This window comes from Saccopteryx leptura, chromosome 7, assembly GCF_036850995.1.
Source record: "Saccopteryx leptura isolate mSacLep1 chromosome 7, mSacLep1_pri_phased_curated, whole genome shotgun sequence".
NCBI lineage: Eukaryota > Metazoa > Chordata > Mammalia > Chiroptera > Emballonuridae > Saccopteryx > Saccopteryx leptura.
The window spans coordinates 6,685,132-6,703,011 of record NC_089509.1 but is presented as its reverse complement, the minus strand read 5'-3'; the positions used below and the strand labels follow the sequence as shown (position 1 = coordinate 6,703,011).

At 46.4% G+C, this 17,880-nt stretch overlaps 1 protein-coding gene across 25 annotated transcripts in view; it reads right to left on the bottom strand.

Annotated features, from left to right (window-relative positions):
• Positions 1–17,880, bottom strand: part of CLASP1 (cytoplasmic linker associated protein 1) — a 275,934-nt gene that overhangs the window by 179,656 nt on the left and 78,398 nt on the right. For all 25 annotated transcript variants that reach the window (XM_066345675.1, XM_066345677.1, XM_066345681.1 and 22 more), the window contains exons 3-7: positions 17,399–17,477; positions 14,971–15,074; positions 14,065–14,156; positions 11,056–11,131; positions 5,216–5,313 (exon numbers count right to left, since the gene is read on the bottom strand). In XM_066345675.1, the coding sequence (XP_066201772.1) occupies positions 5,216–5,313; positions 11,056–11,131; positions 14,065–14,156; positions 14,971–15,074; positions 17,399–17,477 (449 nt within the window). The remainder of the gene's footprint in view (positions 1–5,215; positions 5,314–11,055; positions 11,132–14,064; positions 14,157–14,970; positions 15,075–17,398; positions 17,478–17,880) is intronic.

Genomic DNA, 17,880 nt, shown 5'->3' with positions numbered 1-17,880 from the left:
TGGAAGTCCTGGGTTCAATTTCTGGCCAGGGCACACAGAAGAAGTGCTCATCTGCTTCTCTACCCTTCTCCCTCTCATTTCTATCTCTCTCTTCCCTTCCTGCAGCCAAGGCTCCATTGCAGCAAAGTTAGATTAGGCACTAAAGATGGCTCCATGGCCTCTGCCTTAGGCGCTAGAATGGCTTCGGTTGGAATGGAGCAACACCCTGGATGGGCAGAGCATTGCCCACTAGTGGGCATGCCGGGTGGATCCCGGTCAGGCTCACGCAGGGTCTGTCTCTCTGCCTCTTACTTCAGAAATATACCAAAAAATAAAAAAATAAAAATTAAAAAAAAACCAGGTGACAGTTTTTGTCTCGAGAGAGGATGGCAGAAGAGTAAGGAGTTGCTTTTTCTCAATATATCTTACAAACCTAGTCAACTCTCTCTCTATAAATGAGACGAGATACTGCCAAGCACACTTTTCACCCTGCCTTTGCCTTGGGTCCTCTCTATAGCACCAAAGCTTTAGCAAACAAATTAAAGTTTCTATTTTTCCCTTAGTAATACATTCATTAAGTAATAATATCTAATGAGTGTTTATAAATTTTTTAAATAGGTTGAAACAGGAAAACAAAGAGCTATTAAAAACTGCAGGTTCAATGCATCTGATGACATACATCAACTCTTATAATAAATTAAATTAACTTCAGGTTCTTTTATTTGTTTGTTTTGTTTTGTTTTAAGTAAGAGGAGAAGAGACAGAGAGACAGACTCCTGCATGCACCCCAATCAGGATCCACCTAGCAACCCCCGTCTGGGGCTGACACTCGAATCAACCAAGCTATCCTCAGCACCAGAAGCTGATGCTTGGACCAATAGAGCCATTGGCTGCAGGAAGGGGAGAGAGAAAAAAGAGGAAGAAGGAGGAGAAAAGAAGCAGATGGCACTTCTTAGGGATTCCCCTTACTGGGGATTGAATCCAGGACATCAGCATGCCAGGCTGACACTCGAACCACTCAGCACAAACCGGCCAGGGCCCAGATTATCTTCAAGCTTTTAAATGGCTTAACACCAGTCTTATCTACAGTTTCAAAACAAAATATACCACATTGAATAAAAATATTTTCTAGAATATATATAATGGGAGGAGAGTGAATGTCAGAGCATGCTAAGAAAGCACGTGTCTATGAAAGTAAGCCGCAGAAGTTACAGAGGGTCTATTTACATTTTATACAGTTGCTAAACATGCCTCACAAATATCATGACTATATGGCACCTTACAATAGTTAGCCATAAACAGTGTACGTACTTTCTGAACACACAATGTGCTTGAATCATAAAAATAATATGTTAATGTAAAACAGTCAATTGGAGTTCACAGTTCAGCTCTACTGAGATCCCATGTATGTGGAGAAACCCTCTAACATGAAGACTTTGTGGAGTATCTCTGCTTTATTATCTTTCTGGCTCCATATTATTTTAGCACCAGATGACAAGACTTAAATAATTTTTAACACATACTCCAAAGCGTAATTCCAGCTCCTCCAAAGTGAAGCTGATGAATGTATAAGTCTCTTTTCCCAACTGTGAAGAGAAAAAAACTGCTGCTCAAATGAGACTACTTTTATTATTTAAGTCATTTAGCTGATACTATTAAGGCATTCTTATTCATCATATATTTCTTAGAGTTATAGTTAATCTTCTCAAGTCTAGCACTCAATGAACAAATTCATAAGAGGTCAACATTTTTATTTCAAGTTTTAGAAAGCATTAAGCAAATTCTACCATATATTATTAGGCCTATGGAACCTTGCTAAGTTGAAAAATCTGCTATGCTCACATAATAACAAAAAAGTCTATAATGATATAACAGACGTCTGGAATAGCCAAGTATTCCAGTCAGCCAACTGGAGGCACATATAGCAGATACAAATTTCCCAAATAATGGTAGGATTCTTTAAACATCTCGTTCCATTTGCACACCCTCCCCACAAAATAAAGGTGGCAGACAGAACCTTTGACCCGCACAATGCTGGACCTTAGCTAACTTAATTTTCTTGTAATAAATCCAAACAAACTTGAAGTCTCAGCTTCTTTCACAACAACAGAGTCTTTAAGAAAACTGCCAGCCCAGTTCTCCAACCATGTGTATTCTAAATTTTACAGTCATGGCTATGAAGCACGTCGGTCCGTTTCGCTAGAAGTACCTTCTCCATTTGGTTCCAAATTTTTTGGAAGGATTTTAGGTAACATGAGAGAGCAAAAACCCTCATTACTTTTCTTTCTTTCTTTCTTTCTTTCTTTTTTTTTTTTTTTTTGGTAGGAGAGACAGAGAGACTCAGAGAGAGGGACAGATAGGGACAGATAGACAGGAAAGGAGAGAGATAAGAAACATCAATTCTTTGCGGTTCCTTAGTTGTTCATTGATTGATTTCTCATATGTGCCTTGACCGGGGGGCTACAGCAGATTGAGTGACCCCTTGCTTGAGCCAGCGACCTTGGGGTCTCAAACCCGGTACTCCACGTCCCAATCCGATACTCTATCCACTGCGCCACCGCCTGGTCAGGTTACCCCTCATTACTTTTCAAAGAGGCCCCGCTCTTCTCTAACTTTTTACATATTTTTAAAAAATATATGTAAGTAGAAAGAACACATGACTGGGAGTCTGGAAGAGAAGGTTCCAGCCCCAGCTCTGGCAGTAACTGCCTCTGGGAGCTTCGTGTAGCCATACTCACAGTCTAGGTAACAGGCAATCAGAGTAACAGAACACAAAGAAAAATCAGCAAAGGAAAATGCATGGGGTGAAGACCAGTCTCCACTGGTGAAGTCGAACAGTCCCCCAGCAATGGCTGTGACGACATATGAAATGCTGTTTCATTAGTCTCGACGCCTACAGCTGTCATTGGGACTGGTCACACACTCACACCCGCTGCCTGGCGCTTACCAAAATGCCAAAATGTCAGACTCCCTGGGGAAAGCAGGCATTGAGCATCACACTGCACAGTGGGGCAGTAAGCTACTCTTCTCTCACTACTTGGGAGTAACGGGAACCCTCCCAAAATCCGGGTTTCCAGACACCAGCTGAGGGCCAACTCTGCAAGCAGGAGTCTACAGACAGTGCCCCGGGGCCTGCTGTGCTGACTCCTTTCTGCACCCAATTCTCCAGCGCTCAGTTTCACCATGTCACCTCCCCCGGCCTATCAGCTCACCAAAGCAACCTTCAGACATCACACAAGTGTCCCACTGAGTGAGACAGCCTGAGCCGCACAGCATGGTGAGCCAGCCTTTGAGCAGGAAAAGGTTTTATCTTATTGCTTAATGCCTATTTTCCCAAAAATGATCACATCATCATACAGCCCTCTCCTGCAGCCCCTGCTCTCTCTATTCACCTGTGTCCTCCAATTTTGCCAAGAGATTGCTTAGTAGTTTTGTCTGTAAGTCTGTCTCTCACTGTAAGTGCCCCATCACCATCCATTCAAAGTCCAGAAGCCTGAGGTTGACAATACATGGACATAATCTATTCTCATAGGTGACTGTTAGTAAACATATGAAAGGCCGTTGTCTCCCCACCTCATTCTGTTGCACACAGCACAGGGCCATGTGAGAACGATACTAGTGTTAGACATGACTCAGTAAGAGAGAAGTACAGCCCCACTCACTGGCTTGTGGAACTCCTACTTTAGGGTGAGGGCCCACTTCTGTCATAGCCAATTGAGGAACTCAAGACACATGACCCCTATACTGTTTCAATCTTCCATCCCATATCCAGATGCTTTTGTGAAAAGGATAAAGATAATTAAAAAGGTGAGTTAGAAAACAGGGCTTCAATCTTAGTTCTGACTCTTCCTATCTATGTGATCTCCCAAGTCACTCCATGTCTCTGGGCCTCTGGTGTTTCCATGGCCACAATGACAGGTTCTAACAAGCTGCTCTGTGAGTCCAGTCCCTGTCTAACATTCCAGAGTTTTCACATCCCCCCCCCCCCCCCTTAGAGAAGCGGTGCGGGGCAAAGGGGTTAGAATTCATTTGGTATAAGGTGTCTGCATTACAATTCAAATTATGACTATCCAAATGGTCATTATTTCTAAGTCTTGACTACAGAGACTTCTGTGCACTCAGGTTGTCTTGAATCTGAGAAGATGCTGATCTCCTTGCACTTGCTCCTTCATAGTGAGACTGTCATGACTGAACAGAAAACGACCATTTCAAAGATGTTTTCTAAACCAAACTCATGCTACAAAGGCTCCACTGATTCAAAAATCCTTATGAACCAAAAGAATGCTGGATTTTCAAAACCAATCAATTTTAAAAATGTGTCTAAAATCAGGACATAACATGGAGGCTCAACACCTGGGTTAGGGTTGGTTGGTCCATTCATTCACTCACTCATTCATTCATTTTTACAGCTGGAGTCTCAGCTTTCCAGGCCAGCAGTCCAGGTTTTCCAGACAGCACTGTCCCAGTTACCTTAGCTGAACCCCTGGTCCCGGATTTGAGCTTGTCACTACCCCTATCTTTTTAATGACAGGACAAAAGATGGGACCACAGGTTTCCGGCTCCTATCACAGCTCCACACTGGCATCCTCTGGGCCTAAGTCTCCTTCTTATAGACTCAGGAGCCTCTGACCTCCGGTCACCCACCTGGCAGGAATCATGCCCGGAGTGGGTCTCCCTCGGGCTGGCCAGCAGTGTGTGGGTTCTTGACTTCATGCAGGAAAGAATTCAGAACACAAGTCCAGGTGACTCTGAGAATATACTTACTAAAGCTGGAGACAGGAAGGGCTTGGGACAGAAGAAGCAACAGAAGAGGGCCTAAGCAGGGCTGCTGTGGCTCCCTAGAAACCTTGTGGGAAAGCAATGAACCACACTGGGAAATCAGAGGAGAGGGGGACCCTGGACACAGGTTTAGGGGGTTAGCTGTCACTGCCCACTGCTCCCCTGGTTGCAAGTCTCGTGGGGACCCTTAGAGTTTAGGAGATGCACACCTGAGATGGAGGAAAGGGGTGGACGTGCTAGGGGGAAGGGTGGGGCATGTGAATCCTACTTTTGAGGAATTGGAATGAGAGGGTCCCCTAACATATGATCTGGACAAGATCCCCAACCACCAATCTGCTACCCACACGTTCTTTGAATAAAAGTATCACAACAAAATGAGCAGTGCAAACCAAAATGTTAACTGAAAAAGAATGTGGGGATGGGGGGAGCAGAAGAAAGGAAAAAAATCTGAACTCACCGGGACTGTGGCAATCCTTTTTTACTGAGATCTGCCCTCACACGTTCTCCTACATGTCTGTAAATTTCCACTAAGCTGTTTATTGCTGCATCTCGAACCTAGACGTAAAAGAAGAGATCTTACAGCTGCTCTGTGTCATCCGAAAGCACTTCCTGCGGGGACGTAACAGGCACACCCCATCCCGAGGTTATCACCAGCTCACCAGTGCAACTGTGTGTATGATCCTTTCTAGACATTTGACTGATAAAGAAAGCCATGCTTAATAGTTTTGACTCCGTAGGTGCAATCCCAAAGACTAGAAGAATATTAGTTCCCATTCCTACATACATATTCAAGTCCATATTCCCCTAGTATTTTTCATTCTTTTAAGATCATGTCAGAAAACTAGAATTTTCAGAGCATCTTTCCATATAAGAAATCACTACAAATAATGGATTACACTAAAACTAAAACACTATGTCAAGTATTCTGGATTTAGATCAAACACTAGTGAGAAAAAAAAAATGAGTAGTACAGGCTACACAGAGCCCTATATTCAACAAGCTCATAAAAATATTTCAAATGAAAAGTGAAAATAAAAAGTTCATAGTTCTAAAAAGGAAATGGGGAAAAAGTCCATAAATTGTACATTTAACCCAGGACAAGGTATAATAAAAACATTTTAACAAGAGCACAAAGAGCGCAGCAGTTTAAGGGAGGAAACAAGCACAGCACAGAGTACCAAGAACACTTTACGGAAGAGAAAGGAACCACTTAAAGCTCCGAAGGACTGCATTTTACAGGTAAAACGGAAAGAGACAGGTTCCAAGTGAGGCAGAGCCCGTACAAAGGTGTGAAAGCAGACAGGAACGCACATGCTTCAGGAAGGGCGAGCGGCCTGGCCTAGCACAAGGATGAACTAAGGAAGCAACAAGAAATAAGGCTTAAGAGAGAGAATAAACCGAGAGAAGAAAAATACAGAACAACTTGGGAAAACATGAATATGGACTGTCCATCAAACATTATCACTGTATTCAACATTAAATTTCTTGAATGTGAAAATGACAGTTATATAAGAAAATATTCTTGTTATCAGGAGATACACACTAAAACATCTATAAGTAAAAATATCATGACTATAAGATATTTTCAAATGGTTCAGAAGAAAGTGTAATTCTTCCTACCCTCAAAGTCAGCACAGAAAGGAGCTCAACTGCCCTGGCTGGTTGGCTCAGTGGTAGAGTGTCGGCCTGGCGTGCAGAAGTCCCGGGTTCGATTCCTGGCCAGGGAACACAGGAGAAGCGCCCATCTGCTTCTCCACCCCTCCCCCTCTCCTTCCTCTCTGTCTCTCTCTTCCCCTCCCGCAGCGAGGCTCCATTGGAGCAAAGATGGCCCGGGCGCTGGGGATGGCTCCTTGGCCTCTGCCCCAGGTGCTAGAGTGGCTCTAGTCGCAACAGAGCGACGCCCCGGAGGGGCAGACCGTCACCCCTGGTGAGTGTGCCCGGTGGATCCTGGTCGGGCGCATGCGGGAGTCTGTCTGACTGTCTCTCCCCGTTTCCAGCTTCGGAAAAATACAAAAAAAAAAAAAAAAAAAGAAAGAAAGAAAGGAGCTCAACCATTTCAGGTCACTAGGATTGCAAAAACAAGAGCCAACATGTTAAGCACGACCTGCCAGGCCCAATTTGAAGGCCTTATAGAATCTGAGGTCTTCAAATCTATGAACTTCCTCACAAGGCCACCGTGGACTGTGACACTGAAGAAGCATGGAGGCTGATAGGCCGGCCACTTGCTGGGGCCACCACATACCAACAGCGGAGCGGGGGCTGACCTCCCTCTCTGAACACAGGCCCGCATCCTTCTCGCTTCCAAAACTGCATTCCACTGTGGGGGTCAAAATAAGGGGCCTTACAAAGCCCAGCACTCAAGGGAAAAACTCTAGGGAAAGCAAGGTGCCAGTAAACCAACCGGAAGCCAACACAGGCTGTCCTCTGAGAAGAGCAGCACAGTCCTGGAGCAGCCAGTCTCAGAGAGCGGGTGCCACCAGACTGCCAAGACTCAGCAGGGCTCAGACTGGCACTGGCGGCTGAGCCTGCAGCCACCTCCCCATGTCTCACCTGGCTCTCCTTCCCCCACTCTGAGCACTGTCAGCGCAGCCAGTCCGGGCACAGCAGCTGAGCACTCAACAGTGCTCAGCCACAGGCTTCAAAAATGCATGTCAAACTCCTTCCCCAGAAAAGGGACTTCCTATTAGCCTGAACTCTGGTAGTGCAATGGATCAAGTGTCGGCCTGGAACGCTGAGGTCGCCAGTTCCAAACCCTGGGCTTGCTCAGTCAAGGCACATATGGGAGTTGATGCTTCCTGCTCCCCCCTTCTCTCTCTCTCTTCTCTAAAACAAATAAAATCTTTAAAAAAAAATGGACTTCCTATTGTGTTCGATGTCACAGTGGCTGCCTTTGCTAGAGCCACTGTTCTTGTTCTCCCTGTCAACACAGGCCTTGTTCTGCAATGGCCACTCAAGGAAGGAAGCCCTGTTCTCATACCAGGAGGTAAAATCATTTCAGTGTAAGGCCATCACAAAATCCTGGTCCCTTCCCAGCCACCAGGCAACACAGGGGGCAAAGTGATGTAATTCTCAACAATGAAGCATGAGAGGGAATCTGCAGGAAAACTTGAGAAAAATGTTTCTTCACCCTTGCAAAGAGAAATGCAAGAAACTAAAAAAGAAAATTAAAAATGAGACATTCAGGAAAAAGTGGACACTGACTAGGTAGCTGATGATACACGAAAATTATTCATTCTTGCTTGACCTGTGGTGGAGCAGTGGACCAAGCACTGACCTGGAGTACTGACGTCGCCAGTTCAAAACTCTGAGCGCACCTGGTCAAGACGCGTACTGAAGAGTTGATGCTTCCTGCTCTCCCACCACCACCCCTACCCTCCCTCCTTTCGCCCCCCACTCTTAAAAAAAATCAATAAAATATTTTTTTTTAAAAAGAAAATCACTCATTCTTGATGGACAAGAGGGATAATAGTTTTAAAGTTTTATTTGTGAAGAAAAAAAAGAGTCCTTATCCTTTACCCCAGTGGTAGTCAACCTGGTCCCTACCGCCCACTAGTGGGCGTTCCAGCTTTCATGGTGGGCGGTAGCGGAGCAACCAAAGTATAAATAAAAGCACAGATTTAACTATAGTAAGTTGTTTTATAAAGATTTATTCTGCCAAACTTAGCGAAAATCCAACATAAAGTACTTGGTAAGTAATTATTATTATATGCTTTAACTTGCTGTAACTCTGCTTTATAAATTTTATGAAGTAAAGTTACTTCCCTACTTTATAAATCACCATTACTGTGGAACCGGTGGGCGGTCAGAAAATTTTACTACTAACAGATACAAAAGTGGGCGGTAGGTATAAAAAGGTTGACTACCCCTGCTTTAGAGTATTTAAGAATTAAATGAAATAATGCCTAAGATCTGTTTCAACAGTGGGATGGGGCAGGGGAAAGAGATGGAACCAAACTGGCCTTGTCGTATTATTGCTGAAGCTCAAGATGGGCACACAGAGGTGCACAGTCCTTCTCGCTACTTCTATGAACTTTGTTTGACCTTTAAACATGGACAAGCTGAGAATGGGAGAGGAACACAGAAAGCACCAGGCTCTCACCTAGCAGGCCTGCCGAACATGCATGCAACTGGCTGCCCCGGGCTGTGCTGGAGTCGAGCTGCAAACAAAGCCCAGGGACTGAATGGCCGAGAGCTAAGGCTCTGGTCACTGCTCCACTAGCAAACCCCAGAGCTCTTCTTCTTCATGCAGGACAATACCTTCTCCCCACTACCCTAGAGACTGTAAGCTGTGATTTCAGTTACTTGGAGCCAAAAGCATCCTAAGCATACAGTCTGTACCTGTTTGTGGGCCACTTGGAGAAACTCTGAGGGCTTCCCTCTGCACTCAGATCAACAGTCAAGTGAACGCACATCCTATAAGGCAGCAGCCCACAGAGCCACGGTGGACTCTCCACACTGGAGCTGAAGGCTGAGTACCACGTCAGGCACCAGAATGTCGTCCTGGTCGAGACATGACCAGCTAAGAAGGGCAAGTCCAATAGCTGTGGGGTATCTATTCAGTCCTAAAACTGTGGGGAGGCAGTCCTGGGACAACAGTAATGGACAAGGTATAGTCCTAACCCTCAGGAGCCAGAGACTAGCAAGAGACACTAATGAAGAAGTTGCAGGCAAGAGTACAGTTGACATGAACATCCAGAGGAGGGACGAGGACCGGATCTCTGTCAGAGAAGCAGGGAAGCTCCTGCAGAAGGGTCTTGGTAGATGGGGGCTGTATGTGTGCACGCAGACACATGTGTGCAGGTGAGACACTCAGAGGGCAGGTGTGAATGTGCGGTGCCCTCAGAGCACTCGGTACAGATAGCTGACAGGCGTGTGGAGCACCATCCTCACTCCACCCAGTGCTCATCCCCACAGCCCAGGTGACATCTGCAGCACCCGTGTGGCTGGAGTGAGCAGCTGCGTCAGGGACAAACAAGTTTAACTGCCCAGGCTGGCTTTTCCGCTCCACTAAAGGATGCCACGTGACAGCAGCGACAGCCTCAAAGTGCAACCTCTATAGAGGACTCTCTTCTTCAGGAAACAGAAATGGATGCAACACAAAAGGTGGGGGAGGGTGGGAGTAAAATAATTCACTTGGTAATTTAGAATGTTTAAATAGTTTATTTTTAAATTGTTGACCATAAAGTATGACTCTATAAATAAAAGTAAGTATCTAGAAATGTCATTTCCAGAGTCAAATGTTTTCAATAAAAGCTATCCAGAGTGGAAAGCAGCAGATGCCAGCAGGAGAGGCAGAGGGCGGTTGGGGCAGCAAGCCTGCAAAGCTGGAGACAGAAGACACGTGGTGCACAGAGCAGCAGGGACACCGGGCGGAAATGCAGCTGGGGTGGAGGGGATGAAGAGGGTGAGACAGAGAACAGGTGGTGTCCTGGGAGCCCGTGGAGGCGGGTGGCTACACAGAGCCTCTCTGGAAGGCACTTCAGCAACCATGAACCAAGACTGGAAGCGAAGGCCTGCTCACTATACACACACGTCCTCCGTAAATGTCTGCTTCTGTTCTCAACCCTTTATTGAAGGCAGTGGTCTTCTCAACAGTCTGTCGGAGCTGACCTCACAGACAGAACGGAGCAAGGAGAGAGAAGGGGCAGGTCTGGGGCCCAGATGGAGCCTTCCTGAGCTCCTGGTAATGAGTCAGAGGACCCGCTCCTCTTCCGCCCCTAATGCTAAGACTGTGGGGCTTTGTTTTCGGTCTTGGTTTTTATTTTGGTTTTTTAACTTAGGTGAAACTTACATAAAATATCTACAGTTCTTAAGGATTCAAGGAGTTTGCACAGGTGTACACACCAGTGTGTGCACACACCGGTATGGCCACCGCCCAGAGCAAAACACGGAACACTTCCATCCACAGCAAAGCTCCCTCAGGCCCTTGCCAGCCCATCTCCCCACCCCCCAGGCAACCACTGTTTGCCTTCAACCAGCGCTGAACACTCTCCCCTACGCCGCCCTCCTCTGGCTACAGAGATGGTGGCCAGAGTGGAACTGTCTCGGAGGCTGGTCCAGATGACATCACTTTATAGGCTCATGACGTCTCAGCCCCATGTAGACAAGAGGACAGAGTGGCCACCATATTTACCAATGACATCTCATAAATGTGAATGGGCATTAATGCTAATTATCTTAAATATGATAATAATCAGAGACCTATGCAGATGAACCCAGTCCCACCACCACACAGGACACCAACACGCATCTTAACTGTCTAGAACCATTTCTTCTTTCTCATTTACGCACACTCACCTGGCTGTTTGGGTCTCCCAGTAAATTACATATATGAGGCACAATCTTGCTTAGTGTCAAAGTGTGTGCTCCAGAGCTGAAAACAAAAGGAGCGTGTTATTGTCGGTAAGAACGGAGAACAGAAAGAGGCTACTCTGCCACACTCACCTTCTCCGTCCCCACGCCTATTGCCACCTCACACCCAGGCTCTCCTCCTTCCCCTCTGGTTCCAAAACAAGTGTGCTGTGGGGGCCCCTTTGCACAGAGTTCAAAACCACTAGCACTCCTCCCGGCGGTCCTCTCCTGGGCACTCAGGCTCTCTAACCTCGCCCCACATCCTGAGGGCTAGCAGGAGCCCTGGTTCCCCATCCTGCTTGCTCCCACATGGCTGTCTCAGCAATACTGTTGGTCGCATAACAGTTAATTTTTTGCCCAGCTCGGCATCCTCAGATAGACTGGAAGTCCCTTTAAGGGCCTCATCTAAGTCCCTATCTGGGCGCAGCTTAATGCTGCAACTGACATTCAGGCAACAATGGCTGAATGAATGAAAAGATTGGGATAAAACAGCTGCAGAGAATTCCAACTAAACACTGCCCCCTGGAGAACATTTGTTTACGTAGTAAACACTGCCACAGACACCTTTGTGAGTACAACTTTCTCTAGTCATCTGGTTGCTTCCTTAGGATACATTCTTAGAAGCGAAACTACTATGATCAAAGACAAGAAACTTTTTTTTTTTTTTTTTACAGGGACAGAGAGAGTCAGAGAGAGGCACAGATAGGGACAGACAGACAGGAACGGAGAGAGATGAGAAGCATCAATCATCAGTTTTTCGTTGCGACACCTTAGTTATTCATTGATTGCTTTCTCATATGTGCCTTGACCACAGGCCTTCAGCAGACTGAGTAACCCCCTGCTCAAGTCAGCGACCTTGGGTCCAAGCTGGTGAGCTTTGCTCACATCAGATGAGCCCACGCTCAAGCTGGCGACCTCGGGGTCTTGAACCTGGGTTCTCCGCATCCCAGTCCGACGCTCTATCCACTGCACCACTGCCTGGTCAGACTTTTTTGTATTTTTTTGAACTGAGAAGCGGGGAGGTAGAGAGACTCTCACATGAGTCTGCCCGGGATCCACTCGGCACGCCCACTAGAGGGTGATGCTTTGCCCATTTGGGGTGTTGCTCTGTTGAAACTGGAACCATTTTTTTAATACCTGAGACGGAGGCCATGGAGCCATCCACAGTGCCCAGGCCAGCTTTGCTCCAATGGAGCCATGGCTGCAGGAGGGAAAGAGAGAGATAGAGAGGAAGGAGAGGGGGAAGGGTGGAGAAGCAGATGGGTGCTTCTCCTGTGTGCCCTAGCCAGGAATCGAACCCAGGACTTCCACATGCCAGGCCAACACTCTACTGCTGAGCCAACCAGCCAGGGCCAAGAAACACTTCTTAAAAGCTTCCAATACAGATGGCCACTGCAAAATGGCACTGCAAATGCTAATCCAGTAGGAGGGAAAAAATTTACATGATGATATTAACATTACAATCCCAACTATGTTTTTAAAAATAATCTAACTTTACAGGCTGGAATAAAATGCACCACAGTTAACAGTGATTATCTGAAGTTGGTAGAATTATAGGTAATCATTATTTTCTTCTTTATGTTCATCTTCTATTACATGTACAACCAGAAAAAATGATCTGTAATTTTTAATTTGAAAAAAGCTTCCCCTACAAATAAGCACACACATGAAAACTATTCCCACATGAAGTCATTAAGGGAATACAATTCAAACCACAATGATGTCTCACACGTATCAAAATGGCTAAAATTACAGTGACAGCCCTCAGTGCTGGCGTGGATATGAAGACGACATTCATTCACATTTTGCTGGTGGGGATGTAAAATGGCAACAACTCAGTAACACAGTGTGGCAGCTTCTTTAAAACTAAAAATGAACTCAGCAAGTGAACAGCAATTGCCCTCTTGAGTACTGACCCAAGAGAAATAAAAGCTGATGCTGAAACATTTTTAAATTTTTTATTTGTTGATTGATTTTAGCAATAGGAAGGGAGAGAGAGAGGAACATCGATCTGCTCCTATATCTGCCCGGAGTGGGGATCGAACCAGCAATGTCTGTGCTCCAGGACGATGCTCTAGGCCCCTGATTGGTAAACTGCGGCTCGCGACCCACATGTGGCTCTTTGGCCCCTTGAGTGCGGCTCTTCCACAAAATACAACGTGTGGGTGCTCCCTCAATAAGGAATGTATCTACCTATACAGTTTAAGTTTAAAAAGTTTGGCTCTCAAAAGAAATTTCAATGGTTGTACTGTTGCTATTTGGCTCTGCTGACTGATGAGTTTGCCGCCCACTGGGCTAACCAACCCAGCTATCTGGCCAGGGCTGAAACAGAAACTTGTACAGGTGCTCACAGCAGCTTTTTCTGTAATAGCCACAAACTAGAAATGATACAAATGTCTTCCAATAGGGGAATGCTTAAACAAATTGTGACAGGTCTGTGCCATGGTACTCTACTCAGCAATGAGGAACAAACCGCTTAAGCAACACACGTATGCAGCGTCAAGGGCAGGATGTGGAGTGAGAATAAGCCGACCTCAAAGGGTTCCACTGGGTGGGATTCCATCCACGTAACATTCTTGAAATAAAGATAGAGATGAAGAACACATGAGTGGCTCCAGAGGTTAGGGGCGGTGTGAGGGTCCTGAAGTGACGTACAGCTGTACCTGGATAGCGGGTAGTGACATGGAGCTACACTTGTTGCAGAACTGTGCACCCTGCGCACGTGTGTGTGACTGGAAGGCTGTGAGTACACTGTGGATTGTGTCAGTGTCAGTTTCCCATTGTTGTCATTGCACAGGCTACATGATAACACTTGGGGACGGCAGGGGTGGGAGTTCCACGGCCCCTGCCAGTACATTTCTCTGCAACTTCCTGAAATCTGCAGTTATTTCAAAATAAAAAGTTAAAAAGAAAAAAGCACAGCCAAGGAAACCCTCAAGCCCTGCCCAGACTTACGCATTGAGTGTGGCAACCAGGCAGACACAAGTGCCTTCCCGGGTCCGGAAATTCTTGTGCTTGAAGCCTCCCAGCATCCGGTCCCACACGTACTGCAGAGGGCAAAGAACAGGGGGACGAGAGGAGGAGGAGACTTCTGCAGCCTTTCGTTTAATACAATGCCAAGAAAAAAGGGACCTCTCAACAGCTGCCAAATTAGCCCCAGCCAATACTAACCCATTTAGTCATCTCAAGAGCATATTGAAAAAAGGTCACTTATGTCAAGTATATCAAGTTATATTTTTTCAAAACACATTCCTTCATATAATTGTATTGAATTCTCCCAACAAGTCTAAAAGGAGGTAGAAGCTGTACCCATTATACGAGTGAGAAAAGGGAGGCCAGAAAAGGTTGGATGACTTCAACATCCTTACATCGCTCTCCCAGCCCGGAATAGTTATCCACACCCTACCAGTCAAACATCTGGACCTCTTTTAAGGACAGTCTAGTGTTGACCTTCCCTTGGAAGAATTTTTCTGATAACATGCTCCCCCAGCCCCCAACAACTGGCAGTTGGACCCTGGAAGGTAGGGCTGTGAACGTCTGTCCTAGCAGCCCCAGACAGACGGAAGCTCCAGGCCAGTGTACCAACACCGCAGACACCACATCTGCTCTTTTCATAGACACAGAATCAGTTCCGTAAATGAGCTCGTCTATGGATTAAACCCAGCACTCAAAACTTACGTTAAATCCACTATGCCCTTTGCAATTTATTGCTAATTTAAATATCAGAAGGGGGGATAAAAGATATGAAAATTGCATCTGAAATACATCAGCTAAAAAGCAATGCAGTCCTTCCGTATGGAGTGCCCACTGATGCCAGGGAGCTTGCGCATGCATGTGGCTGCAGAGCCCCACCCTGCCTACCTGGGGATTAGCAGCTTCATCCATGATCTTTAGCAGCAGAGTCTGGTCTTGCTCCCGCACGGAGTCTTTTGCATCTCCCAGTCTGTCTATCAAACTTGGCAGCACTGGAAATCAAAATGCAAATGGATCAAATGAACACCTGTAGTGGAGGGAGTGTGCTCACCAACTGTTGATATTTCAATTAGCTGGGAAGACAAGATCCTGGCCTAAATCCAGTCTATCATTGAAAACCACCAGTTCCTACAGTACTACCTTCCCTGATAAAATCCATGGGAACTGGCCCTGGCCGGTTTGCTCAGTGGTAGAGCGTTGGCCTGGCGTGCAGAAGTCCCGGGTTCGATTTCTGGCCAGGGCACACAGGAGAAGCGCCCATCTGCTTCTCCACCCCTCCCCTTCTCCTTCCTCTCTGTCTCTCTCTTCCCCTCCTGCAGCCAAGGCTCCAATGGAGCAAAATTGGCCCGGGCGCTGAGGATGGCTCCATGGCCTCTGCCTCAGGCGCTAGAATGGCTCTGGTTGCAACAGAGCAATGCCCCAGATGGGCAGAGCATCGCCCCCTGGTGGGCATGCCGGGTGGATCCCGGTCAGGCGCATGCAGGAGTCTGACTGCCTACCTGTTTCCAACTTCAGAAAAATACAAAAAAAAAAAAAAAAAATCCATGGGAACTATGTTAAGAACCAGCAAAATCATTTCTGCACGGGAACACTCTCTGTCTTCCTTTTCTTTTTTTAAATTGATTTTAGAGATAGAGAAGAAGGGCGGAGTGAGGGGGGGGGAGGAACAGAGAGAAAGTGAAACATCAATTTGTTGTTCCACTTATTTATGGATTCAGTGGTTAATTCTTATGTGTGCCCTGAGGGGAAATCGAACCCGCAACCTTGGGGTTTAGGGATGATGCTCTAATAACTGAGCAGCCGGCTAGGACCCTATCTGCCTTCTTTACTGCACCTACCTCCAGCCAGCTCCTAACATACTTTTATGCTGGTGAAATATTAAAGAGGATGTCAATGGAAGACCTTGGCAGGAAAGAGTCAACACAAAAGGAATTTAGTTAAGAGAAGGGCTCCAGCACACATTTGATTTGGGGAAAAAGGAGCAGGCACTGTGGCTCACTCTACCTTTGTCTACACTATGTGTTTCAATTTTATATGCACACGTCCATGCATTTCAGAGTCCAGCTCTCCCTCTCCCCTGCCACACATCTGAGTGTGAGCCTCTGGCTGGTGTTCCAAAGGCACCTGCATCCATCGCAGAGGTCAGCTTCTTCTAAGAGTCTAGGAACCTTCTTTTACAATAGGTATTCCTGAACAATTCAGCTAACTTAGGAGGAAAATGGAACAGTATTAAAATGTTGAAATTCTAAAAGTAAGGAGGATTTTTATTTGTAGATGGGCAGTTAGTGCCAGAATGAGAAAAGAGTCCTTGACTTTACCGAAAGGAGCACACTACTCAGTTAACAGAAAATAACAAATATACATTTTGACAAATACCAATAGAAATGGAGATATCTTTAAGGAAATGCTTGTACAAACAGAGCTGCTTAGTGCTTCTGCGATCGATCATAATGTCCCACAGGTCAGGAATTCAGAGATGACTAAATCACCTCTAAACCTATGATACCTGTGGTTATTTTTATTTCATTTTACTGACATATTGTTTTCCCTTCAAAATAAGAGTGATCACTGACTATATACACTTGTGATGACATTAACAATCAGTAATATCAATAATAGTCAACTGGAAAAAATACAACTGCATGGGATTTACAATGCCTCAAAAGGAACGGTCAGGCGGTGGCGTAGTGGATAGAGCGTCGGACTGGGATGCTGAGGACCTGGTCGCTGGCTCCAGCAAGGGGTTACTCAGTCTGCTGAAAGTCCGCGGTCAAGGCACATATGAGAAAGCAATCAATGGACAACTAAGGTGTTGCAACGCGCAATGAAAAACTAATGACTGATGCTTCTCATCTCTCTCCGTTCCTGTCTGTCCCTGTCTATCCCTCTCTCTGACTCACTCTCTGTCTCTGAAATAAATAAATAAATAAATAAATAAATAAATAAATAAATAAAGGGTCAGGGACAAACATGACCTGGCCAACACTAAAATGGACAGCTAATTTGTACAAGGAATAAAAGAACTGGCAGTAATACTTCGTATTACAACACAGGGGTTGGAAGAAGCACATAGAAAGGGCAGCAAGGCCAGTGAGCTGGGCGGGGGGGGGGGGGGGTGCGGTTGAGGAGAGGGGAGGGGCGGGGAGGATAAGGCAATGGGGGGCAGTGGTACAGGGGGAAGGCTGAGAGGAGAGTTAAGGGGGGAAGCAAGGGTACTTGCTGGAGGGCTGGGCACAGCTAACTGGAGGATCTGTGGAAATAGGGGAAGGCTGATGAGTCAGTCTGAGGACCCGCCCGCACCTGCCCCACAGCTCACCTGTGCCGATCTGCGCCTTGAAACGATCCTGCAGTCGGGTGACCAGCGCGGACAGGATGTCCATACCCAGAAGAACTACCTGCAATAATGGGAACACGGCCCCGTTAGTAGCCGGCCTCGGACTTAGGACGCTCGCCCAGCAGCTCCCTGGACGCCCCCACGTTTCTGGCTGAGACGCTGACCCAGAGCCCAAGGAACGCATGCCAACGGGCAGGATTAAATTCGTTATCAAGAGGGGCACTGCTTTTGCACAAAAAAAACCAGCCGTTTACAGTTTCAATAGGAAACCGTAGGTGACCAAAAACGAAATAAATGGCCAGCCTCACCGCATCCCAGAAGCCAGCCACATTACGCCGGAAAAAGACTCAGCCCCGCCCCTGCTGGCCCCACCCCAGCGAGGAGTGAATATGCAAATTTCCTCAGTGCTAGCGTGTGGCCTTCTGGGTAAAATCGAGGGGCCTCTGCGCTACCCTCAGAAGCCT